Genomic DNA, 25,913 nt, shown 5'->3' with positions numbered 1-25,913 from the left:
AAGCACACATTTGCGACAGCAGCCGAGAGATAGAGAAGCATCCTAACAATTATAAAGCAGAAGCCAATTCTAACACAATCCATCCTTGTCAACAGTTGTTTCACGATTTTATGCCCCATTAAATATGGATTCACTTCCAACACCAATAAATCATTAACTCATTAATTCTGAAATACTATAGGAATTAACATGACGCTCCTGTCAATGGAAAATTAATTCAGAAAACTTCAGAAATTGCAGCGACAGTACCTTTTCTGCAGGGCAGCAACACATTTCTTAAGGAGGGATACTCATGTATACTGTCCATAGTAAATGCTTTTTTCTTTCTCTCGATCTCGTCTTTTTAGTTGTAAAGGAAAACCCACACATAATTGAAAAATATGGCTGACTTAACACAGCAAAGTGTTCACGTTGACCATAAATCTACAGTAATGGATTTCCACTTTCTTTTCCATTTTAAATTCCAAGTAACACTTAATCTTTTAGACCATTATGATTTTATTTATTTTTTTAAATGCAAAAGTGTTCATAAATGTTTAATTTATGAGTTCTAATAGTGCAAGTTTCCATCGTTTTCTTGCTCATAACAAATAAATTTTCCATATTTTGTTTTCTGACTGTTTGTCACATGCAACACATTGACAGGAACTGGGCTTTACAAATTTGCAGAAAACATTGTGGTCTGCATATTTTTTCTATGACTGGTAAAACACTGATAGAAAGCAAATTGAAATGACTACGACCTTGGAACTGAATATTTGCAAAGTTAGCTGATGTCAAGGATGATCAAACCTGGAACTCATCACAATTGGCATATAAGAAGCAATATTTATGTTCTGGTCTGTTGGACAGGCATCCAATAGAAATGTTCGACAGCTGACACCAGGCAAAGGGCTACTTAGAGGTGATTACATTTAAGAGTAGGAAACGTAAATTCAAACCGCAATGAGAGAGTTCAAAACACAGTGGAACCTTGTGTTTCAGGTGAGTCAGATAACTAAAAAAAATACCTCCAATGTACAAACACCATCTTAGCATGGAAAAGTGGAATGATCAGTTTCTAGCTTTGCTTATCTAGTATCAATGTATACTTGTATACATATTATCATTTTTTGTTTTAATATTAATTAGACATCACAGTAACTCTTAAAGTAAAATTCCAAGATGTTTTAAACACATAAAGAACAGCTGTAAGAAAAGATCACAGAATTTAGGAATTATGTTCTATTATGATTTCATCCGGTAGTTCAGCAAAATCTATCTATCTAATCCTTAACAAAGCCTTAGTTTTACCAACATTGCTTGAGCATAAATATTAGGAGAGTCAAAATGCAATACATTGATAAACACTACAGTGGGATAACTGGCCTTATATTATTCCCTCTTGCTCTCTCATACAATACTATAGGAACGGTCATCCGCACACACACAAGCACACGCGCACACACACAGTTGACCTTTACGGCAAAAAATTTATACATGAATAACACTAAAATCTGCAAATGACAAATCTGCATTTGGCCCTTTAGTATCCCCCGAGGTGCGTTTCAGAGAGCAAATATGGGAAGTTGGTTTTAATCTGCTGCCTTTGGCATGCAAACCGCAAACACACACACACTTAGACATACACAATCTACCATTTTTACAATAATGTCAGACAACTTCCAATCGATTTTTAATGAATTTTAAATTGTTTCTTTTGTTTGCTGTGCCCTGATTGAATAATTATTGAAATATTTCCACATACAATAAGAATATAATGTATTAAAAGGTGCAATATTGCACTGTCAAGTCTGACCAATTAAAAATGCTCAATTTTTTTTTCAGTTACCGTGATTATTATTTTTAAATGGTTTGATTGCCTCAAAACGCAACCACATTTCAAAATATGAGTACCCATATTTAATTTACAGAATGTATATTTCAAGTGAGTTCAGTGGCCATTACAGGGTTTACTTTCATTAACAGTGGGCTCCAACAACCTCATTTATGTGTGTACCATTCATTACTTTTGATACAAACATCACATAGGAGGAACACTATGCTACTGCGAGAATGGCCAGGCGATCGTGCTTTCACATTTATGGTCAGCACTACTTCCTGGGGTCCCAGCATTTGTTCAGGAGTATTTTTACTCTTGGCTTGGACAAGAATAGCAGCATTTGTTTAGGTCATCTATTTTCCAACTTCGTAAACGGAAGGATTGTGACGTTATTTCCATCTCCAAACTTTGGGGGGAAATGGAAGGCACACCATATATCCTTGTGTAGAAAAGTATTTCCTTCTTCTGTCAAAGTTCCCAGTAACCGCAAACAACTATTTACACACTGAAGCTTGCTCATCTCCAAATGGTTTTGCTGTGCTTTGTTAATGAGGAGCACTGTGCAAGACCCACATCCACAAGCGAGTCCACTAATAACCAGGTGTCTATCACAATTCAAAACTTGTTATAATGCCGAAAATTAACTACTGATTGCTACCAGAACATAATATATAACTACGGTTGTTTGGTGAACATTTCGGCTAGATAATATCTAGAGCTTTGAACGGACCGAATGACTGAAATGTGTAAAATATAGACTAACAGTGCCTATTATGCTCAAAATCAAAAGTTATTTTATTCTCCTCCATTGAATACCCATTCAAAGCATGTATTTTTATTGTCCTTCTTCAATCGCCCATTAATTAGAAGGCTATGTTCTTGCGCTGCACACAATGCCCCCGAAACAAGAAGCCTCCCCACTTCCAAACACATGTTCCTAAAACAGGCTTACATGGCTTATTTTTTAATTTAAATAAAATGTAGAAAAATTAAATTATGAGTATATGAAAACAAAAACAGTCGTAAAAAGCAGCTGAGTTGACTATCAACAAAGGTTAAATTGACACTAGACTTTCTGGCGTAAGAAGAGGACACGGTGGAGTTTGACCACCCAGGCGGTGATATGGTGAGCTTCTGATGAAGTGATAGGTCACTACGTGGCTAAGTGAGACTTCACAACGGACAAGTAGGCCTGACCTTAGGCCACGGTGGCATATGGGTGTGAAGGAGGTGTAGATGGCAAGGAGGGGTAAGCAGGGGGTGGCCAAGCTGTCCATGACGCCTCTCACGAGACTCCCAGCTGTCACAACAGACACTTACCAGCCCTCACACTAAACACCCACAAGGGAGGAAAGGCAACATCCTGCCTTTCAAACACAAGGAAGAAAAGGTGGAAGGATGGCCAAAAAAGAGGAGTAATCTCATTTTCCTGTTGCTGTGACGATGGTAAAACACTTGGATATGACCCACTCTTCAACTAAATACTCTACTCTTTCTCAGGCAAGGCGCCAGCCCTGCTAATTATAACTGCAAAAGGATGACCTACATGTTTATTTTAAGCCTGGACAAGACTTGTGAGAACCACTGAGAAGACAGTACTAAAGCCCTGAGCACAACAAAGAAGCCCTGCAGGTTCAAATTGAAGGTTCTTTCATTTGGATAATAATGAGCCCATCACACATACTCTCAACTTATATCACGCAAACACAATAACACCCGTTTTGATTTTCCAAATTAAAATTGTACCAAAAATGCACGTAAAATAAGACGAACTTGTGGAGAAGCACTATACAATTTCGTCATACGCTGCTGAGGGTATGATGACTACTAGGCTTTTTTGTCAGTCAATGATGACGACAATGCCTATGTCTGATTTTCATTTTTTTTTCATAAACATCTTGAAACGACTTAAGTAGATTTAAGTTTTTCTACATTTTCTTTCTTTCAATCAGAATGTTTTATCTCATTTGTTCATCAGAAAGCAAAATTCTTTGCAGCATTGTAAACAGTCAAATTAAACAGAAATCTTACCCGATTAACATAAGAACACTTTTATTTAGTGCTGGCAATGCTTTGCAATTCTTGTTCCCCTCACAAACAGTTCTTATTTTAACACACACCTCATAGCCAAGTTTATTGCATGCTGCTTCCAACATTCTAGCGACAAACAGACTGCCTTTCAATTTACTTTCCATTTGAGAGGTGATTGGCAGTGTGTCCCGGTACCATACGTATCACTTAACTGTGTCAAAACACAGCTGTAATGTAAACCTTGAGTACAGGCAAAGGTCCTGAGCTCATAAAGGAATGCACGAGCTGGGAATAGCATCCTTCATGTAAGTGAGGCCCCTGATAGAGCATATAGAATAGAAAAGCAGGGAGGGGATCTGTAACATGGCCAAACATTGACAGAGGGGTGAGCACCCTCTTCCACCACTTAGGGTATTTAAACACTACTGAAAGTAAATTTGAGTCAGTGAAGATGAAAAGAAGAAATGGCAAGGATGGCTTTAGTCCACTAATAAAAAGGTAAAGAGTCTTTGGTCTTACCATGGTGTGCCGTATATCCGGAATCCCTTAATGGTGACGTCCGAATCCTGTAGGTACACACAGTTTGTGAGGAGCGACTGGACATTGTCAAAGTCCTCTGGTTTGAGTTTGGAGACTGAAGGGAAACGGTAGTAATCCTGCTTGACTAATTCAGCCATGAAGTCCTTATCAAAGGTCAGCTCGTGGTTACCGGCGATTACCACCTTAAACTCATAAGGTAGGCCACCTGAGACAAACACAAATTAATTGGTGAGCTACAGCCCCAAATCTTAAGCGTAGTCCTGTATCACTAAGAAACTCTTCCCATTCTAGTTCAGTTATGTGATATGTTGTACAGGAATGTGCAAGTTTAAAAGGATAATTACCGAAATTTTCACACCCCCACTATTATAAGTCACACTTAAATGTAAGAAAAACGGTATATATGCCCCAATTGACTAACAAACTGCATGTGTCTATGTCTCTATTTACTTATGGTGTAAACAAAACATTTAAATTGGCCATGAATACATTTATTAACCAATTTAACATCAACACGCTGAGTTACATCTTTCATCTGCAGCGGCCTGTCACTTGAGGGAGCCGGACAACACAATTCCCATTTGTGTTATTTGAGGCAGCCTGAGATTTAAAAAATAATTAATTCTTCTGTGATGGAATTAAGCATCAGACAGATCCCGCGTGTTTGAAAATTTGTTCGGCACTAGCATAGGGTCCTTTTGTTGCAGCACAAAGTGGATCTCAATCTTTCTTAAATGTGACTCTCTATCCGTGGCTAATCTCCCTGCGACCCTTGTGAGGATAAGCGGTTCAGAAAACGGAAGAATGATTGAATATACCAGCATTCATTGAGATGAGAAGCTTCCCTTCATTGCCTACCTGTGTTTTAGTTCTGTGCACTTACATGCTGTTTCTGGTGTTTTAATATTGGATTGAATTAAAGAAGGAAATTTACAATAGTACACTTAACAGTTGAAATAAAATGTATTCCCTGTGAATAGGCTGTCTATCCCTGGTAGCTCTAACACACAGTCATAGAGGTTACAAGCACATTTAATAGTTCTGCTTGACCACAGTAGACCACTATCCATCTTAGCAGACACTGGGCGGCTGGCAACACGTGAACCTGAACTTTATAGTGATGAACATCTATTACTATTCTCATCTCCTCATCAGTCAACGTCTCCAGTGACCTTTTTGTGCTTCTCTGTCTTGGTGATTTGTCCCTGCTCCCTCTCGGCAGCACAAAACTAACTTACTACTTTATTCTAGCCGATTGAGCGCTCAACCAAAGGGTCTGGCCTTCATCACCCTTCTTTGCTCTTTCTGCAAGTTTCTTTTTGAGCAGTCCTCTCTTTTCTTCTACTATTCTTCATTTTTATGCATGCTCTCTAAATATATACAGATGTTATGCATGTGATTTACAAACAAGTTTGGTTTCTTGGCTTTTACATGTTGTAATTGTATACTTTTTGTTATTTCACTGTGAAGGCTTTTCATAAAAATTGGATGCACTTTTTTCGCAAAGTCTTTCAAAAGCCTCTCATGTATAGCCTTATTTTTTGTTATGTAGCAAAGTTAAAGATGGAAAAAAATAATGCAAATGTCATTTCCAAATATTTTTGCTGAAAAAGTGTTGACATGACTGACATGTATTTAAACGTGCACTAATGTTGACATATGTAAATATTTTTAAACATCATCTTTTGAGCTGTCTTATCCTCACACGGGTCACGGCTGTAATGAAGTCTATCCCAGCTAATAATGGGCAGAATACAGAGTAGTATACCCCTTATTGGTTGCCAACCAACCGCAAGGCGCACAGACACCATTTTCATTAATTACAGACTCAAAGCCACAACAATTTTCTTTTCATTAAAACCCTGCAGCTTGGATAACAAAGCCCCAATTTCTTTATTTTTTTGTAGAAAAACAACCTTCATGTTTTCTTGTAAACAAAACAAAAAAACACGTCATGATGAACACTTTTGAGTTCCCATAGATTATTTCCTTGGCTAGGAGTAGTCGTAAAAAAACTATGTAAATGTCCCATTTAAAGACAATTTTCTTCTTTAGTTTGGTCGGTGCGTGGTCAGTTGTGCTCTAAGGTTAAGTAAATCTTGCGCGATAGAATTTCCGTAAGACTATTTTCTTCTTTAGTTTGGTCGGTGCGTGGTCAGTTGTGCTCTAAGGTTAAGTAAATCTTGCAAGATAGAATTTCCGTAAAAACACACAAAAACAACAAATGTTTACGCAAATTAAAGAAATTACTGAAAACAATAGCATGACAAATTTAATCTGGCGAGTTGATCATTTTGAAATATTCAAAAACAAGCCAAAAATATCGGCTTAAAATTTGTGTGGGGAGTCGAACACAGACACAGTTCCTTACACACCTTGTGGTCAGTGAAAAAGGTCAAATGTTAACTGATCCAGGGTGTTAGGTCGCAAAGGTTAAACTAGACACTTAAGCACACCAGTTGTGAGGTCATGCAGGCGAGATGGCGGGTTCATTGTGTGGTCTGCCCTTGCTATGTGTGCGATGTGACTCGTGCTTGTACCACAACAGTGTTTCCATAGACATATATAGTAGACATAAAAACCTGTTAATGTAGGCAAACAATTAATGCAGTATATGGTTATGATTAAGAGTGTTGAAGCAACTTATTACCTAGCCAGTCGTTAAACTTCTTGACCTCAGAGGGCAGGCCAAGCTCCGTGAAGTCCCCCATATGCAGCAGCACATCACCATAAGGCATCTGAATGCCATCTGTACGTGAGTGTGTGTCTGACACGCACACAAATCTGGTGTGGCCGGCTGGCTTTGGAGTGTCATAGGGAATTGGATCCACCCTGAAAGAATAGAGAATTGAGAATGAGTGTTACTTTAAAAGTGCTTTGAAGATACCCTTCAAAATAATACATATATTATACAGATATATAGTTATCAATATATATAATAGTTGGATTGGTGTTTGGGCGTATTACATTGAATCAGATGTCTTTTAATTAGGATATTATTTACTAAGGATTCTTTACAGTCCTACTGCTCTACCATGGTTACACAATGCTCCTTAGCAAAAAAATGCCACTAGTAGAATTACTATAATTTTTCAGTACTACAACATTTGATGGAAATATTCTGTATGCAAGGTGGGTTGACAAGAAAAAAATAAGCCATCTGCAAAATAGGAGACATTAAAACAGTGAAATATGTGTCATTCGTAAAGGAAGAGAACCATCGTTGTGTTGATTGAAGCACAAAAGGAGGGCTGCCGCTGCTTTGTGGTAGGACGGCTAAAGTGCTGGTGCATTAATGTTCTTTCTATTCACTTTCAAAGAAAAAAAAACCACTTAGCCTGAAATGTGCATGGAAACTATGCTTTTTTTCAAAATGTTTGTTCAATGTGAAAATGTCATTTAAATAGGAGAACAAGTCTTATTTATCAAATAGAAAGAAAGTCACAGAATGTAATTGACATCTACAGTCTGCAGTCGTGCACCAGTCTGCCACAAGACCATTATTTCATTAGAATGGATGTCACTTAGTTGACAACATAAAGCATATAATCAACGCTGCAATCTTTGAACTGACAAACGCATGTGTGTGTGTGTGTACAGGCAGTTAACATGCATGCAAGAACAAAAATGACACGGCTATTGGCAAAAGAGACTGATGGAATCAAAAGGCTAGGGTAGACATGATTAGCAGAGATGGAAAACAAATACTGCTACACAAAAGAATTTTTGCAGAAAATAGGTGACAGTATTTGTAAGAGCTAATCAGAGATCCTGTTTGGTATGGTGCAGAATACAACACGATAAAGGGCTGCACAAATCGCATAGAAGCTGTTGTTCTATTTTTCAATCGTCTGCTAGGTCATAGCAGTCAAAAAGAAGGCAAACTGGCCACTTGTCTGGAGTAATTGTGCATTCTACAACAACAATCTCTGTTTGTGAGTTTATTGTATTTGATAGCTGTGACAGAATTATTAATAAAAAGAGAACTAACTTATGAATTTCCTTGCTTCCCAACATGTTTCTTCAATTTAAATGAGTATTAGTTGGTGATGGCATGCATTCTATGCTTAAAATGCACATGTTCTGCATTTGTTTGAGATCGGGTGACTGGAAACATACAGTAAAAGTGCATCCGTTGAAATAAGGTAAATACACTTCCTGTATCTGGTATTTTTTTTAATTATCGTGCTAGAGTTGTTTTCCCATCTCCCAATTTTCCTGCTTGAAAACTGTTAACCAAACATCTCAACCAATTCAAAGGAAACGAAAAAAAATATTGGATTGGTTTAATTTCTTGTACTGTATCAGTCCGTACTTGGAAGAGGGGAGCCTTTAGCTGTCTACAGTAGGATATTTAATTTGACTGAGAACACTTGGCTCCCTGGCCTTTAGAAAAATACACAAGCAAACAAGGTCATAGTTCGGCATGAGATCGCTCCTTAAAATGTGACATTAAACTGGCAGTAGATAAGGAGGTCAACATCTTTGTCACTCTCTGACTCACTGAGCTTGCTAAGAAGCCACATAGAACTATGATTGATTGCACTGTTTTTCCATGCACAAGTTCTGCCGATAACTCTCCAGCGTCTGTCTTCAGCCACTGGCTAGTGAACTGCTTGCGCACTAAACTACACACGTATTGTGCATTTCTTTTCAATCTACAATTTTGAAAAAAAGGTCATTGGGAAAAATATGTTAGTAGTAACTCATTCTGTTTATAGGAAAGTAAAGTTGTTTAAAGTACACAATTACACTGTCATAATATTCAATACTTAAGCATATCGGAGAGACGGAAATTGAGTAACGAAACCCTACACGGTTGAAGTGTTATTACTGGTAGGGAAACCTCAGTAACGACTAATATTTTTTAATTCTGCTCATTTGTTTGTATTTTATAAACATTCAAAAGGGTTTTGGTTTGAATGAAATGACTTTTGGTACTCCCAGCGTATGAATTATGGGTTTGATAACTGCTTATTTACTAGCCAAGATAGACAAATCATCTCAAAAGGCACCTGCCTATCAGAATATTTGCATACTTTCCATCTAAACCACTGTCATCCACAGTTTTTTGATTTGCCGCATATACCTGTGATTTTCACTCTAAGTCCTTTCATGCTAATGGTTTTATCCTGCTAATGAGTTTTTATCAATACGCCAAGCAGGCCTCTAATGCCAATGGGGTCAAAAGGGGGATTTTAAAATAGACTACTAGTCAACTAAAGATGACCCTTTCCAGTGTGATAAATAGGATCAAGTTGTACAATGACTTGATCTCGGAACATTACAGAGACAGAGCATCATGTACTTATAAAGTAGTTTTAACACAGGCAATTATACAATGCTGAATACTTTGCTACTTAAATGGTCAAAAGAAGAAACATCTTCACCTATTGTGGTGTCGGAAGTAACAATATTATATACGTAAAGAGAATTTAGCACTGGCTCCCTTTTACTAACAGGATGTGCCATCAAATTTGTGCTTTAATCAATGTGTACACAGATTTGACATATAAATCTGTGATCCATCAATATGTTTGTACTGGAATTTGTGCGCACTGATTATGAGAAGTGAAGTGCGAACAAATGGTAGTCACTGAATTCTGGCCAACCTGGGAGGGACATAGCCATTTAAGGCAATTATTATATAGTGGCATACTGCTTATTTATTTTAAATAATTGTAAGCTTCTGTCCTGTTAGGTCAAAAAATCAATTGTACATTTTGGAGTGAGAGATGGATAAGGATGCGAAAGTCAATCAGGACATCTGGTCAATGCACAATTGCTCTTAGTAAATGTGAGATTGGTTTGGTTAATTAAAGAAAAGAACAAGTAAAGAATGCGTACAGAAAAGCACAATAACAATTATTATCCATTTAATGTATGTTACTCTTTTACTGACATTGCATTTTTGATGTCACTTTGTAAAAATATCAAATAACATTGCCAATTTCCTGGTTCCACAACCTCAGCATCAGTGCCCCATCCCCATTCAATTGACTCGGCCCCAAACATGCCACTCACTCAACCTCAGTGCAAAAGCATTTCTCAGGGAGAAGCACAGAGCGCGCCTTTCTTATCTTGTGCGTTTCAGCTGTCTGAGCTAATTCAATAAACTTCAGAAGAACAAAATGAACACAAGAATAAAGGATGGGGGGATGGCAACTGGAGGTGGGTATGCACAAGCAAAGTGGAAGCAGCAAAGGTGACACACAAGTACAATCAAAACAGAAACCCCCAAAAGAGTTCGGTGCAAAATTCACAAGCATGAAGTAGCTATGAGTCAATTAAAAAGATAACAATAACACACAAGGAAACTGCAAAAATCTTCTAATGATTTAAAGAGGATATGATAGAGCACTGCCTTGAGGCCCCTTTTCTATTCTTCATTTGTTCAGCCAGCATGAGTTGTCTTCATGCCTCTTGTTATTCCTGCCGTTATGGACAAGTGTAGCACACAAAGCGCCCCATGTTGGGAAATCGGCACTGGGAAAACCTTCCGGCACTACGTTGGGAAATAAATTGCTCCTGCTAATACCCCATTCATTATGGCACAGGCCTTAATTGTGCTACTGACAGTCTGCATAGCTGCAGGGCTGATGGGAGGAATATTCTAAAGACAAGCATGACGTGAATGCCATGGCTATACACCTTGTGTATATATAGATATGGACTAGCATGAAAATGTTGTACGCATTGTCAAATCTATGTACATATATTGATCACAAAATAAGTAAAAATTACCATGGTAAAATTAGTCATGCAGTTTTTGCTCATAAACACCAATGTGTGCTGATATATATTCAGTAGGTGGGACACAAAACTGGCATTATGATGAACTGGGAGCTCTATCTGATGATTAATAAAATAAATCAAAAGATTTGCCTGGATTAACATAGGACAATATGTAACTAAGCACAGGGTGCATTCTATACGTGATTGTGGGGAACCGGGCGATATAAAGAGCCCCAATGAAATTTAGTATCGAAGACAATTTAATTTCGTGCGCAGCATTTTCTATACTACGGGCATCTTTGTTTACATAACACTTTTTGGATGTTGAAGCGGGTCAAGTGATGGTGGTGTTAATCACTTCTTCAGTTACAAAAGTTCCTTCCCACTTATACAAACAGCAAATCCTATACAAAGCAATGATCTATAAAAGTTTGACTTGATCTACCCATTGTTTTACCGAATATTAATTACCATTATAGAATTAGAGATTTAGAAACAACTTGTTTTTGGGAGCATATTAACATCACATGCCAGTTATATTGCTTGTCTGTAATAGAGCCCACAGCGTTATAGTATAAATGTCCTTTGTTCTGGTTGATAAAATAGATAAGTTAGAATACTACTAAGTTTTGTTAGCGCATCAACAGCTTTGTGTGTGTATTACTATCTAATAAAATGCTGTATGTGGCAACAAAGCATGGCCAACTAGATTCATGTTTTCAAATATTGGGACATTGACACATTCTTCCTCATCTATACATTATCACTGTTAACTCAGTCGAGAGTATTTGCATCCAAATCAGATGAATCGGGTATTAATTACACTTGTCTCTGTTGGTGCCACCAACTTTTGAAGTTTTACTTTATAATACTTGCACACAACCTACACACGTCTGGAATGCATGAACATCATCAAATACTGGATTTGATCGCCGGTGAAGTTCTGCCAGACCTCTATGTATTTTGAAAATATATTCAGTTGCTGTTCCTTTGGATGATTTTCCTTCTGTGGTATATTCAGTAAGTGAATGTTCAATTGGATTCGCTTCAGGTGATTTACTTGGGAATAGAATAACATTCCACTTCTTTCTTTTCTCTCTCGCTCTGTCTGTATGTCTATGTACACAGTACATACATACATACACTAGGAATGATTGCAGTGGTGAGGTAATAAATATGGCAGTTTTAGTATAGTATATATTTCTTATCAGAGGCAGCCATGCAGCGTAGGAGGGTATTTCCTTTGGAAAAAATATATCAGGTAATTGTTCAACCAAAAAACCCAATTCTTTGCAGCCCTTTTAGACGTTATAAATGGGCGTGGAGTCAAGGTAACATAATCTATTCATTGTAAATGTGTGGAATGTGAATACAGTAGTGCAAGCTGATGTCATAGTACTGTGTAATTCTTTTGCAGATCGGGTAAAATGAACAAAGTAGATGTCATGGTCAACTGTTAGAGAAATGTTAGCTGCAGTAGATCAAACCATTGCCAATAATGCACAACCTCGATGATATTAGTAGTTAGAGTTAGGAAGTAATCTAGTCTTGGAGTATGGTAAACCAAATGTGCTAGGATGTTGGTTGATGTGCAAATATTTTAACAAGCTAACCAATCTAAATAAGGTTGCGTTGGTATTGTGATAATGTGACAATGAGGCGGGGAAAGGTTAATTGAATCAATGTGTTGGATCAATGCATGTACAATGTATGCTATGGTGATTACTTTGTCTAAAAGACCAAAACTTGTTGTCTTCTGATCGCTTGAAAGGAAACCATTTTGCATTCTTTGTCTTTTTTACATGGTTGATATTACTTGTATGTAATCATAAACCAAGTGAGATATCCTCCATTAGTTTAACAATCACATATAAAACATATCAGAAAATAAAACTCAGGACCAAGCCAAGACCACACTGACTTGCCATTGTTATACTTTCATATAAAGGTATATTTGCACGATATTAACATGGACAGTACATTTTGCCCTGAAGTTGCACTGAATATCATCGTGAATTAAAATGAAAATGCAATATCTACCAGGAAAATTGCAACTGTTTACTCTAACACCAGTTAGCCTTAGTAAAATTTAAGGCAAACCTTTGTCCTATGGGTGTCATAGTTTTGCTTTAAGGCTTGTACGATTGGAGATCTAATTTCTTTCTTTTTTTGTGTTCGTTTGTATTTTAGGCTTGCAGTCTGGCCCACATTCTACTAAAATTGGATTGGAAGCCATTATTGTCCCAACTGGAAGCATATGTTCCAAGTTGTTGAGCATTTCATTTCACAAGACGATGGCGAGGGGGCTGAAGCAAGAAGAAAACACACACTCACACATCGGTTCTGCACAGAAAAATAAACCAGACCTGCACTCGGTCTGTCGCTCACTTCCAGGCACAGACAGACGTCCAATGATGACTGAAATGACCGTGGACTTCAGGGTCACATTACAGAGCATTAGTGCTGCTGCCACTGTGACATGCGTGTTTTTGTGTTTTTCATAGAGTGATACTTTTTGCATTGCAAAAAAGGCCCTGCTGTACTCCATCACAAAATCTAAATAGTCCCTCTAGGAAAGGAGTGGGGGGCAGAAGGAGAGATTGTATTTCAAAAGAGAAGAAACTGTCTCGCATGGGTTTTTGTTTTCCCTCCTTTTTTTCTTTTATTCATAAATACTTTGGAGGTACCTAGAGAGGAACTTAGAGCGAGTTGGATCATTATGGCGCATATATGAATGTGCTTTTACTTTTCTAGTGCAGAGTGTGTATTCTATAAGCATTTAAATACAGAGGGGGATGGGCTCATCGTGTGTGCCTGTGATCATGGGGTTCCCAGTCTGAGTTTTAGAATGACAGCATAAAACACTGCTGCCTCTGTGAAAGCCAGGAAACAGTCTAATGCATTTATCCAAACGCGTATCTCGAGAGAGGCCCCCACGCCTTATCCCATCCCCTCCTAACAGGATCCTCTACTTTCACCTGATTGCAGCAAAGAAACAGGAATACATTTTTAAAATAAACTAAAATAAAAACATAATATTTACAATGTCAAAGCAGTAAAATACAGACAACGAATAATAGCGATCTTATTTGTTGGCGCTAGTCTAGCTCATGAAATCTTAAATGTAGAGTGACATGAGTGACAGTTTTCATCAAAGTACATTAGTGATTGAAATAGTAAACTATATCAACAGTCAATGTATCAATATCAATTAAATATAATGAGATTTTGTGATTTGATAACAATCATAAGGAAAGATTTAACAGGCTTTACTCAGCTTAACAAATAGGATAATTTGACGAGGAATATTAATATCTCAAATCATTGTCAGTAAATTTTAGTAGGTTAAATTGAGAAATCAGACAATTTAACTGACTTCTATTAAGGTGGACAAAGTCGCTTGTATGACTATTTATTTTATTTTAAAAGTGATCTACAAATTTAAAGTACAACTGTTAATGTGAGCGTGTTTGCTTTGGCCGTTGAAATGCCAGGTGTTTTAGGGGACAATTTTGCATAGACAAATTGGCATTTCACAGGTAAGTCAATCATTGGAAATATTTGCATGACCACACTGTTTTAATTCAGTTCGAATTAGTGAAATGTAGAACACTTACAGTACATTTTTCCTCCACCTACACAGAAAACATTCACACATATGCCATACCATTTTCCTTGCATCTTGTCAAACCTATTGAAACGCATAGTGCATTGGTGCAATAGTCCCATTAAAAAGCTCCAATGAAACACACCACGACACCGAAAAGAAACTGCGACGAAACCTGTCAGTTTGAATCAGAGAGGTATGAAACTAAACTTTAGCAGGAAATAAATTGTCTGAGCAGGCTAAGACATCCCACCAGAATGTGCCCTGTGCTGCCCAGCACGGTTACCCTTAATTCAAATTGAGGTGTTTGGCCTGATTTATTGCCCCTTACGTCAACCATTAAAACGGAGTGACATAACACAAACTGCTAGGTGACCTTGTCTCCTTTTCCACATTGGAGGGACCAACACTTGCTGTGCCGGAGCCCTTTTCAGAGTTCACAGGAATTCCAAACAACACGATGGGAGCAATATGTGAACAGTCCCAAGTTTGGAATATCTCGATATTTTTTTAACTTGCCCACTTCAGTGTATCACATTTTGTCCACTTTCAAGTTGTATGGTATCTAGATGAAGTCACTCAAAAAAGATTGTACGATACAAATAATTTGCTAAACAATATGAAAATGAACCAACAATGGATTGAAGTGCATTGAGACAAAATATGAAGATTTGAGTAAGACCATTATATCAAGAAAAACAGAATTTAGATTAAGGCAGCAATTTGCAACATTTTCTTCAAGCAACATTCGATAATTTTAACAAGCAACATTTAGTTCAATTGTGACTGAGTGCAAATTCTCCATGCTGCTTAAATAAGAAAGACTATAGTTTGTTGTTGTTGTAAAATTTTAAGCAGTTGTCACAGTTACAAAAACTACTGCATTAGAAGGTTTTGGTTTTCCAAAATATTAACTTGATTAAAACTAGTGTATCTTTAAGTGTTAAGTGTTTTTTTTTCTTCAATATTATGCAAGAAACACTTCTAATAAGTTTTGTTTTCAGGCATGTGTACTTACATGTGGACGTGTGGAGGTTGGAAGCGGCTCTGGTTGATATTGTAGTGTGTGAAGGCCTGCGTTGGGTTGGAGCTGTACTCATCCACTGTGATGGTCACTTTGCCATGAGCCATCCTTCCAACGTGAGGACATGAGATGCCGTTTGTTCACCGGGATTCAGCAGCGATGCGTGCAGCGGACATCCTTTGGAGTGGCTCAGAAAAAAGCCTAGGAAGTCACCCACTGCAGCTGTGACAGCAAACACCGACCCAACACTTTTGCCGGCTGCATGAAAAGGAAAAAAAGATTTTAGAGGTTTGTAACAGGCAAAGGAGAAAAATGAACAAAAGGTAAATACAAACTATTATTTTTTGTACTAATTATAATAAGTCAAATATACCTGCATATAAAGTATTTAACTATAAATGTTTAAACACAATTCATAATCATTTCTAAATGCACGACAAAATACACTTTCGATAAAGAACAAAGTAAAGTAATAAGCAAAAGACTACAATTCATGACTAGTCATCTGCCTGTAATTGCTTTGCTTTTAAAGAAAATGGATTGGGATGAGCACACAATATCTTCCGGTACTAGTCTGTTGACATTTAATAAAACATAAAGCTGGTATAGCAGTTGCAAAACATGACATTAAAATGTCATAATAAAAAGAAGAAGAAAAAAGAAATGCATACCGTTGTGATTTTGACAATATACCCCTGCCCCAAAAATTTCCCTATTGCTTTCCCTTCCTTCTAAAATTGTCCTGTTGCACTAAATCCCATGTGGGCACCTCTAAAATATTCTTGCATAACTGTAACTGCTTTTAAAGAAGCCAGAAATCAATTATTAACGTCTTTAACGAAAAAGCAGCTAAAAGAAGTGTGGCCATGCATCTCCAGAAGTCACTCACCGCGGTAGTGTCTGCTTGGACCCTGAGCTTCCCTCCTGTCTGACCTCCCTGACTGGTCGTAAAGTGTCCACTGGAGTGAAGGATTTGACACGTGTTTTATACGACGGCCCCTGATGCATACACAACAGTATTAGAGGGGTTGGGGAAAAATATAAAAAGTAGACTGCCCTCAATTTATAGTCTGTCTATTTTGGGGGAGAAATCAACTGCTCTTTGGCTGATTTAATAGTTCCATGGATTTACTATATTAAATCGAAATGCATATTAATTGTAACATCAACAATCCATGCATAGCAATTAACATAACTAATTCCAGGTTATCTGAAAATGTATCTTACCATTATATTTAACTACAACTGCCAAATAGAGCAAGGATCAATATTTCAATGTGTATTTTTTTTTCATTGGCCAATTTCATGCAAGGTTTCCCACTTACAAATCAAGTATAAATGTTCAAAATCATATGCAAAACATTTTTTTTCCTACAGTTGCACTACTATTTAAAAACAAACCCTTTTAAAAAGTTGCACCTTGTCTCTTTTGCAAAGAAGCTCTAATAACAATATAGCAAATGCAACAAATCTCTTTGAATGATTCCAATTGATAAAAAAAAAAACAAGATGCAATAGCTGACACTTTTCAATTCTTGCAATCCTCTACCTCAAAAACAAATACCCATTTTTTTTGGAAAAGACAAACCAAACAACAGTAGTTGAAACAGTCTATGCATCAACACAGACGCGTGCACGCGCGTGTGCGCGTGCACACTGTACGTATGCGCGCTTAGCTCCTGAAACTATCTCCACATTATGGCTACAGTACAGTAGCAACGACTAGCCCTCTAGCCTAGCGTGCTAAACCTTCCCCGACAGTTCCTTTTTTTCCTAATCTGATTTCTCTTGCCTCGCAGCTCTTCATTCGAACCGATCGTCCGTGACGCCGGTACGCAGACATTTGGTGTCCGTGTAGTGTGCACCGCAAACCGCATTGGCTTCAACTTTCCGCTTGGAAAGCACCCCGGTAAAGCAAAAAAAATATATACTAAAAAAAAGGAGGTGACGGCGAATAAATTGACCCCGTTGGTCAAGCATGCTGGCGATGTGTGTGCTATGTGAGGCTAAACACTAGCGCCCGAGAGACAAACTGAAAGATACGTTTAGTCCTGAACTCTGGTCCCGGGTCTCCTAAAAAAAATCCCCCGAAGGTGGTCGGTGTCAAGACAGCCCCTCAGCTAACCTCTTGTTTCCTCCACGGAAATGACAAACCACCTTAAAACGATGGCTTTGTAAGGCTATCAGCAAACGTTGTCCTTCTCTCCCCTTTTCTACCCTCTTTAGTTGCTTTTATATTTGAGAGGAAAGGATCCTATACCTTCGTCTTGGTTTTTTTTCTGTTTTTTTTTTTTTGTTTGAGTCAAAGGCGAAGGAAGAGCGTCGGGTCGGGGTCGCCCTCTACGCGGTGGAGAGGCAAGGGTCCATGCGGCAGAAGAGTGGAGATCAGGCGGGGAAGAGCGCGGCGGTGGTCCGGGCAGGCGGAGGTATGGTGCAGGTAGGGCAGAACCTTCGACCCGGTGGGACCTCGGCTGGCTTCTGTGCAAAGATCCAGACAAGGAGAGCGAGGGGGGAGGCGGACGAGAGACGCTGACAGACAGGCGGGAGTGGGGGAGAGAGGGAGAGAGAGAGAGAGAAAGAGAGAGAAAAAAAGCCTCCCACCGACGTCGCAGAGTGTAGTGATTCGGAGTTGCCACTGGGGTCAGAGAGCAGGAGCGAGCACAACCTCCAGCCACCTCCCGTGCGCGCGCCCTTACCGGCGGGCACACGCGCGGAGTTGCGCCGGTGGAAGGGAGGGAGGATGGAAAGCATGAGGGTAGGAGAGAGAGCAAGTCATTGCGTTAAGTGCTGCTTTAACATGGGGTTGGGAAAAATAGATGATTGGTAGGCAGGTAGAAAGGAGGTAAATAGATGGACAGGTTGTCAAGGAATGGGTAGGTTGGAAGCAGGTGGGTGGGTAGAGAGGTTGGTAAGGAATGGGTAGGAAGCAGGTAGATAGATAGACAGGTTGGCATTGAAGGGGTAAGTAGGAAGCAGGTGAATAGGTAGAGAGGTTGTCAAGGAATGGGTAGGAAGCAGGTAGATAGACAGGTTGCATGGAAGGGTTAGGTAGGAAGCAGGTGAATAGGTAGGTTGTCAAGGAATGGGTAGAAAGCAGGTAGATGGATAGACAGGTTGGCAAGGAAGAGGGAGAGAGGAAGTAGGTAGGTATGTAAACGGGTTGGGAATGAATAGGTTGGTAGGAAGCAGGCAAGTAGGTAGACAGGTAGGAAGCAGGTAGACTGGGAAGCAGGTAGGAAACAGGTAGACAGGTAAGCAAGTATAATAACATTTGTGCATGGGCGTTTTTATACGTTTTTTCCAGGTCTCTTTTCGGCATACTATGTATGCATAAATCTTTTCATATATTATATGTATTTTCTTTTGGTAGATGGTGGCTCTTAACCTTTCAGACCATGTAGAAATGATTTGATGTATTATAGGGATGGTGATTACGTGGCTCTCGAGTCGCATGTGGCTCCCAGCCAAGAGTCACATTAGGCTCCTTCTCTGCTTCTTATTTTGTATATACTGTGATTCTTTGCCCCGTTTCAGTTTTCTTCTTATTTTTCTCTTTTAAAACACACTAAATTCATCAGGGTCAGTTAAAACAAAGAATATATTATTTTTCAAAAAAATTTGGCAGATTGTATTTTTCATGCTGCTTCTAATGTAAGGGACCGCCAATCATCTCTGTGTGATGTGGCTCTTTGACCCTCATAGTTTAAAATTTTTGCTCTTTGTGTCTAACTTGTTTGCCAACCTTGAATGATCCTCCGAATCTTCAATATGATTGTCAAAGTTTGCCAAATCAATCATTAAAACACAAAATATTTGTGAACATAATGCAATTAATTCACATTATATGTTTGATTTTTCTACTTTTACCCCAGATATTAATTCATTCTCCGTATCTTGTATCCTCACAAGGGTTGCGGGGGTAGCCAGAGTCTATCCCAGCGAACTTCAGGCGAAAGCCTTACGACACCTTAGACTGGTCGCCAGTCAGCCATCGGGCACAGAGAGATATACAACCATCAAGCAGGAATCAATCCCACACTTGCCTCCACCGAAGTCAGGTGAGTGAACCCCTATACTATCAGTTGGCTACTCCTAACAACAAAAAAAGCTATTACATTATAACAAATGTTAAAAATCTAAATTCATGAGAAATCAGCAAGGTCACAAAATGCTACATTGATACATTTGTCAAAATATTGGACAGTGAGAGACAGTACCTTCCCTTGAGAGCCAATATGGACGTGTCAGATTTCTTCATGAGATCACAGAAAGTGAATGTAGGAAAATTCTGCCATGGCATAGAAGGTGTTATCAGATCTACGATTAGAAGAGAACATGGCTCCATTGGGTTTACAAGTAAACAGTACTAATGAGCACCTGTGGGAGTCCTTCGCACAATAGGAAATGGGCCAACTCTTTGTCTACAATGGGAGAACAATGCCACTAGAATTGGGCTAAAAACAGCAAGGTGTTCCGGGAGTTTAAATGGTTAATTATTTGTTCATTCCATTATGTATTGATTCCTAGAGATCTGTCTTCCATTTATTTGTTTAAATGTATTTTGGCCAGTTCATTGTTTGTCAATAACTGTTTTTATGTTCAAACATGTTTTAAATCTCACATATTTTAAGATTGTAATGTGTCAGATGTATTTTTTAATTGACTCTGAACACCATTTGGTAAAAATTAGGATTGTTATGCTTGACATGAAAATTGCAGTTATGCGTTAAAATGAATGATGTTTTCCCCTTTTTTTTCTATTTTCATCCGGGGGCAGTTTAATTGAATAGCTCGTCACCACAGAGTTCAACAGAGATTCAAATCAGTAAGGAAAAAAAAAATTAATTTATCCGTGTTGAGGCTATATTATTTTTTTTCGAATACACTGATGGGATTTTTTTTTGAAAAGAGGCTGCATAGGCCATTCCATAATGGACTCATCTTAGGGTTCTGCCACATTTACATGTCTGCTAGTTCAAGCAGAACTGCGTTTTTTTTTTCTTTTCGTAAATCTACTGACAAGCTTCAATTTCCCAGACCCATCTGCACACTCGACACCGCCACAACGGACCTGCTAGTCATTTCCATTTGACTTTTCTCTTATCTACACAGACACAAAAAAAGGCATTTCCATCAACTAGCCAGCGGGTGTTAATGTGAAAATGGCTTTCAGATTTTATGTAGCGAGGCTGCATTTAAACATTTGACCAGTTTTCTCCACCCCTTGCATACAGAGAAGTGATGATGATAAGGTGACCAAATGTCACATAGGAAATAGCTTCTGCCATGAATGTTTTATTCCAACCCATGTCGCTTTGATCACAAAATAAATGTAATGCCTAGTCTTAGGGAAATAGTATGATATGTATTTTACGACCTTTAAAAAAAAAAAAGTAAATTGGCTTTACATCCAGATCAGGTTAAATGAAATACACATTTAGTAGGAGTGAGAAATGAAAGGGTGAACATTTTCTTCAGGTGATATTCACTTAACCATCTCTATGCTATTTAATAGAATGGAGACTCACATATTTATGTCTATCTATGGAACTGTTGGAATGAATATGAAGTGTATAGATGAATAGAAATTGAGGAATCTCTCTCACTCTCTTTCTCTTTTTCTGTTTCTCTCTCTCACTCTCTCTCCCCAGCCACGGACAGGCAGGACTTTGGGATTTTAAATGTTAATGTCATTCAGATTTATGGGAGGCAGGAAGATTGCCATTAAGGGTATGCAGGGCTGTTACTGTTTATTTCTTTGTGAAGCACACAGGTTAAAATGTTTGCCTCTGAGCCTTTTAGCACTCTAAAGACCAAACCGCCGCTGGGACCTGGCATGGGTTAAGAAATGAGCTGAAAATTCAATAGTCAATTCTCCATGTAATGGCCAAAGCGAGGAAAAAATAACTGTGCTTAGAAGAAGTTAATTTTATTAGCACACAAAGTGCTTTCCTCCAGTGAAGCCCAAGGAGAAGAAAGGAGTGTTTGAAGGGAAAAAAGAAACAGAGAAAGAGAGCCCACTGATAGCCAGGAGTATAACTTCTATTCTCCCACTGTGTTGTGATAGACAGACTAATATGCAGGCTCACTTTCTATGCCAAAGGCTAGACCAAGGCTCACAAGAAACAAGCTTCTCTCTTATAAGTTTTCTTCCCTGTTATGCTTTCCAACCTTTTTTAACTGGACCAGTGTGAAAAATACTACAATATATCCACTTTATTACCCCAGAGATGGAGGTTTTACCCAAACATTACAAACAATCTGGCTGGCCTTGCTCCTTCTCTCTTTGTGTATCTGTACGAAACAATCAATAGTGTATAAATTAGAAGCCTGGCTGTTTTCTATGTGAAGCAACTGTGTATTAAATCACACCAATTGATTCGCTGAAGTTCACAGGAGGATAACACTGTATTGCAGTGAGACCTTAGCAATTCCGTTGTACTCTCCTCCTTATTTCTGGGGACTTTCTCCCCAACTGTAAGCTGTCTCGGGCCTGTTATACCCTCATATGGTTAATTCATAGAAGGCATGCGGCTGCACACTTTTAGGCCGCACAGATATTCCTACTTTCTTATGTTATGAGGGCCGCTTTTCCCTGTAAAATGTCGCTTGGATCCCATGCTTACACATTTAAGTTCCTGTCCCAATGCCCAATGTGGGTTTCTCCAGCTAATCTGGTTTACTCCCAGAATGTGACTGTGAATGTGTGTCCCTTCAGTCCGTCTTTGTATGTTTCCTGTGACTGACTCAATCAGCATAAATGGTGTGGAAAATGATTGAGTCTCTATCCATTCTAAATTATGCAATTCTCATTGTGGAACTTAACATTTCCAAAAGGTTGGGTGTTATTTTCAGGTTTAGTTTGTATTTTTTGTGGCGACTGGGTTTTCTGTGTGTGTGCTTATGTTGATCCAACAGGGGGTTGAGAGCAAAGACAAGGAAAAACAAAGGCACAAAAGCATGTCAGCAGGTCAGCTGGCAGCGTGGCATGGAGTTAACTTCCAAACACTGAAACACACTCAGGAAACAGAGTGACAGAAAGAGGGCAATGACACTGGGTGAAAAGAAATGAACTGGAGTGAGAGAAGGAAGACAGCAGTGAGAGACATTTAGTAGAATGGATTCACTTCACTGAAACAAAAGTCAACTGGAAAAAAATCTGTACTTTGTTAAACTATTTACTATATTATCAGGGATGGATTTGAGCATCCTGGCACTCTATAATATCTACCTCACATGGGGAATTGTTTCTTCATGGCTCAACTTGCTGGTGTGAAGATTGCATATTCGCGTGTCCATATTTCAGTGTGCATTTGGTAGTAGGGTTTCTGTGTCCTTAGTAATTGAGTTGTAAACAATATAGAATAGGGGTGCTATATCCCAAAATTTTGTCTGAAAGTACATATAACCAGTGTAAATATGGACAGATAGATGAATACTACAGTTTCTCAATCACATGCATATGCCTTTCCAGACTTCTCAAATAAAAATAGAAAAAACATTATGGAATGAAGATAACAAGAAAAGAATGCTGCACGCCATACTGAGAAACACAACAATTTAGTTTGTTTGGAAATATGCAAAAGCTCTTGATCAATTCAACCCATGCCAAAATAAACTAGAAACTAGTTCCAGACTCAATTAAATTCAGATGGTTTTGGCACCCATAACATCAGGTGTGATACAACAATCAGCATGCATCCCAGAAATTCTCGACCAGGTCCGATATGAGTCAGGTTACCAATATCTTCCACCAGCAGAGTAGATAGCGTCGACTAAAATTTAGCTGTTGGGGATTATATAGGAAATTGAAGTGGATTCTCATGTAGAACGAGAAGAGCGATGGACATACAAAGTTATTGAGATTGCAAGAGTACAACATGCAAGTGTGCGATGTTTGATGATGTGGGGTTAAGCTCATAAAAGAGGTGAGGCCACAATGATGTAGGAATCAGAGACAATACTGCTCAAAAGAAGACAAGCAGACAAATAAAGATGTTGACGTTCTCTCTTTGAGTGACCAGATTGAATGAAATCAAAATTGATTTCATCAGAGAAACAGTAAAGGCAAGATGTTTTTGGAGCTAAAGCTAGAAAGAGCAGACTTCTATGGGATCATGACTAAATTGGCATAAAGGTGTTGAGTGTGGAGCTACCAGTGAAGAGACAGAGAAGAACAACAAAACATCAGGTGCACAGATGTTGTCATGGAAGACATGAGAGCAGTAAATTTGATAAAGAAAATGCAGTACATTGGCTGACGTGAAAATTATGACACACTGTAGCGACACCCAAAGTGTCAAGGAGAAGTTTGGCTTCAATTAGTACGTCAGTTTATCTTTTCCCTAAAAATATTTGCAATCAAATGCCAATTATGAATGGCGTTCTCCTATTTACATGGTCAAAATCACTAATGTGAAATAGGTTATCATAACCATAGTTATCTTCATGCCCTGCAAAATACCATGGAAAGCTGCAACAACAATTTAGGAGGAAATACTTTGCATCGTGAACCTCAACTCTCTATGCGGGGTGCGTTTGTTTGTCTCTGTCCCATCACCATACTGGGTAGATAGCTAGATAGTTAGAATACATCCATTACTTCTTAGAGTGTATAGATAAATGTGTGTGCGAGGATGTTGGGAAGCACTACCATCTAGGATGTTTTGTTATTGTGTTTCCAGCTGTGAAAGTTGATGGGTTTTTCCAAAGAGAACGTGCAAAATGATCCTGGCAAGTGATTTGCGAGTGTGTGTCTGTATTTGTATCTGTGTGTAAAACCGAAGCCGAATCGGCTGTTGTGGTCTGACATTGTTTTTCTGTTGGGTGTGTGTCACGAGAGTGCTGGAACAGCCGAGGGAGGAAGTGTTTCAAATTGAAAGCCCAGGCAACACGACCTCATGCTGTGGCTCTTGTTTTACCTTGAACCTGCCTTCGAACTCATTTCATTTTAGTAGTGTGAATCGTTTTAATACCTTCCAATTTACCCCACATTATTACCTCTCTGGCACTTAGAAAGCTGGGGATTTATTTTTCATTGAATAGAGAGTAATGCAAATTGCCACCATGGACAAAGGAGGCAGAGTGAAAGATCATGATATTTTTTTCCATGGTATGTTTTAATTTTGAGGGTGTTTCGTTGTAATCATATTGATTGCCAGTAGAGACAGATTAGAAATATAACATGCAGAGAGGAAGGGTCTGAAAACCTATTTTGGAATGTTAAGCATTTTCTTGTCATTAAATATTCATGTTCATCCTCTATACACACTAATCAAAGTTAAAGTTTGGTGGGGAAAACATTTCTGTTAAAAATTTATCGGTCACAGCTTGTGTTCCTTTGCTTCAATGGGACTTTCATCAGGGTGAGATTTGTTGAAATGTGCCAGTAGTGTCATCACATGGAAAGAAACTAACAATTTTCAAAACATTCAGATTATTCAAATTAGCACGTTGGCCTCGCAGTTCTGGGATTGAGGCTTTGATCCCAAGTCGGTCCTCACTGTGTGGACTTTGCATGTACCCCCCGGGCTTGCATGGTTTTCTCCGAGTACTCTGGTTTCCTCCCACATCCCAGGCTGGTCGAACACTCTAAATTGCCCCTCAGTATGAGTGTAAGCATGAATGGTGGCCCGTCTCTTTGTCCCCTGCGATTGGGTGCCGACCCGATTCAGGGTGTCCCCTGCGATTGGGTGCCGACCCGATTCAGGGTGTCCCCTGCAATGGTGCCCATAGTTGGCTATGGCAGCTCCAGAACCCATGCAATCCTTTTGAGGTTAAGAAGTAGTGAAAATGAATGAATGTTATCATCATCACTTATTTTCCGAACCATAGATGACACTCATTAAGATTTCTTTGTTATGCAGAAATTAGGTTTCTGAGCTCAAAGCTTGAATGTGTCTTCATGGAGGACTTTTGTTCAGAGAACAGACTTCCCCGGCCGGCTTTTTTTATTTTGATATCAAACACAATAAATGGTATTGTGCACTGTGAATGTAGCTACCTAAAATATAAATGTAAGTTTTGTGGCTGTGAAGGACTGGATGGAGTATTTTTTTTTTGGGGGGGGGGGGGGGGGATTCAGTGGGCGTGAAATCCTCAATTAGCAAATAATTAGCAAATGTCAGTGTACAAAAAGCATCCGTAGAGGCGTC

General features: G+C 38.7%; 2 protein-coding genes and 1 long non-coding RNA gene across 7 annotated transcripts in view; 2 read left to right on the top strand and 1 right to left on the bottom strand.

Annotated features, from left to right (window-relative positions):
• LOC144193887 (uncharacterized) overlaps nucleotides 1-15,761 on the top strand; it is a 54,264-nt gene extending 38,503 nt beyond the window's left edge. The window contains exon 5 of the long non-coding RNA XR_013325785.1: nucleotides 13,319-15,761. This is a non-coding gene — a long non-coding RNA (uncharacterized LOC144193887). The remainder of the gene's footprint in view (nucleotides 1-13,318) is intronic.
• Nucleotides 1-18,466, bottom strand: part of mpped2a (metallophosphoesterase domain containing 2a) — a 35,021-nt gene extending 16,555 nt beyond the window's left edge. The window contains exons 1-5 of one of the 2 annotated variants that reach the window (XM_077712513.1): nucleotides 18,020-18,466; nucleotides 16,649-16,758; nucleotides 15,754-16,017; nucleotides 7,044-7,225; nucleotides 4,373-4,598 (exon numbers count right to left, since the gene is read on the bottom strand). In XM_077712513.1, the coding sequence (XP_077568639.1) occupies nucleotides 4,373-4,598; nucleotides 7,044-7,225; nucleotides 15,754-15,866 (521 nt within the window). In that variant the 5' untranslated portion in view covers nucleotides 15,867-16,017; nucleotides 16,649-16,758; nucleotides 18,020-18,466. The remainder of the gene's footprint in view (nucleotides 1-4,372; nucleotides 4,599-7,043; nucleotides 7,226-15,753; nucleotides 16,018-16,648; nucleotides 16,759-18,019) is intronic. The other variant, XM_077712514.1, reaches the window with a different exon arrangement.
• The window catches only part of LOC144193881 (immunoglobulin superfamily containing leucine-rich repeat protein 2-like), a 44,514-nt gene continuing 35,990 nt past the window's right edge, over nucleotides 17,390-25,913 (top strand). For 2 of the 4 annotated variants that reach the window (XM_077712509.1, XM_077712511.1), the window contains exons 1-2: nucleotides 17,390-17,668; nucleotides 19,669-19,817. The gene's annotated coding sequence lies outside the window, so the exon portion shown is untranslated. Of the gene's footprint in view, nucleotides 17,669-18,678; nucleotides 19,011-19,668; nucleotides 19,818-25,913 lie in introns of those variants that run through there. The other 2 variants (XM_077712512.1, XM_077712510.1) reach the window with 2 other exon arrangements.

This window comes from Stigmatopora nigra, chromosome 3, assembly GCF_051989575.1.
Source record: "Stigmatopora nigra isolate UIUO_SnigA chromosome 3, RoL_Snig_1.1, whole genome shotgun sequence".
NCBI classification, from domain to species: Eukaryota; Metazoa; Chordata; class Actinopteri; order Syngnathiformes; family Syngnathidae; genus Stigmatopora; species Stigmatopora nigra.
The sequence above is the reverse complement of the archived record's forward strand: the minus strand, read 5'-3'. Positions and strand labels throughout refer to the sequence as shown.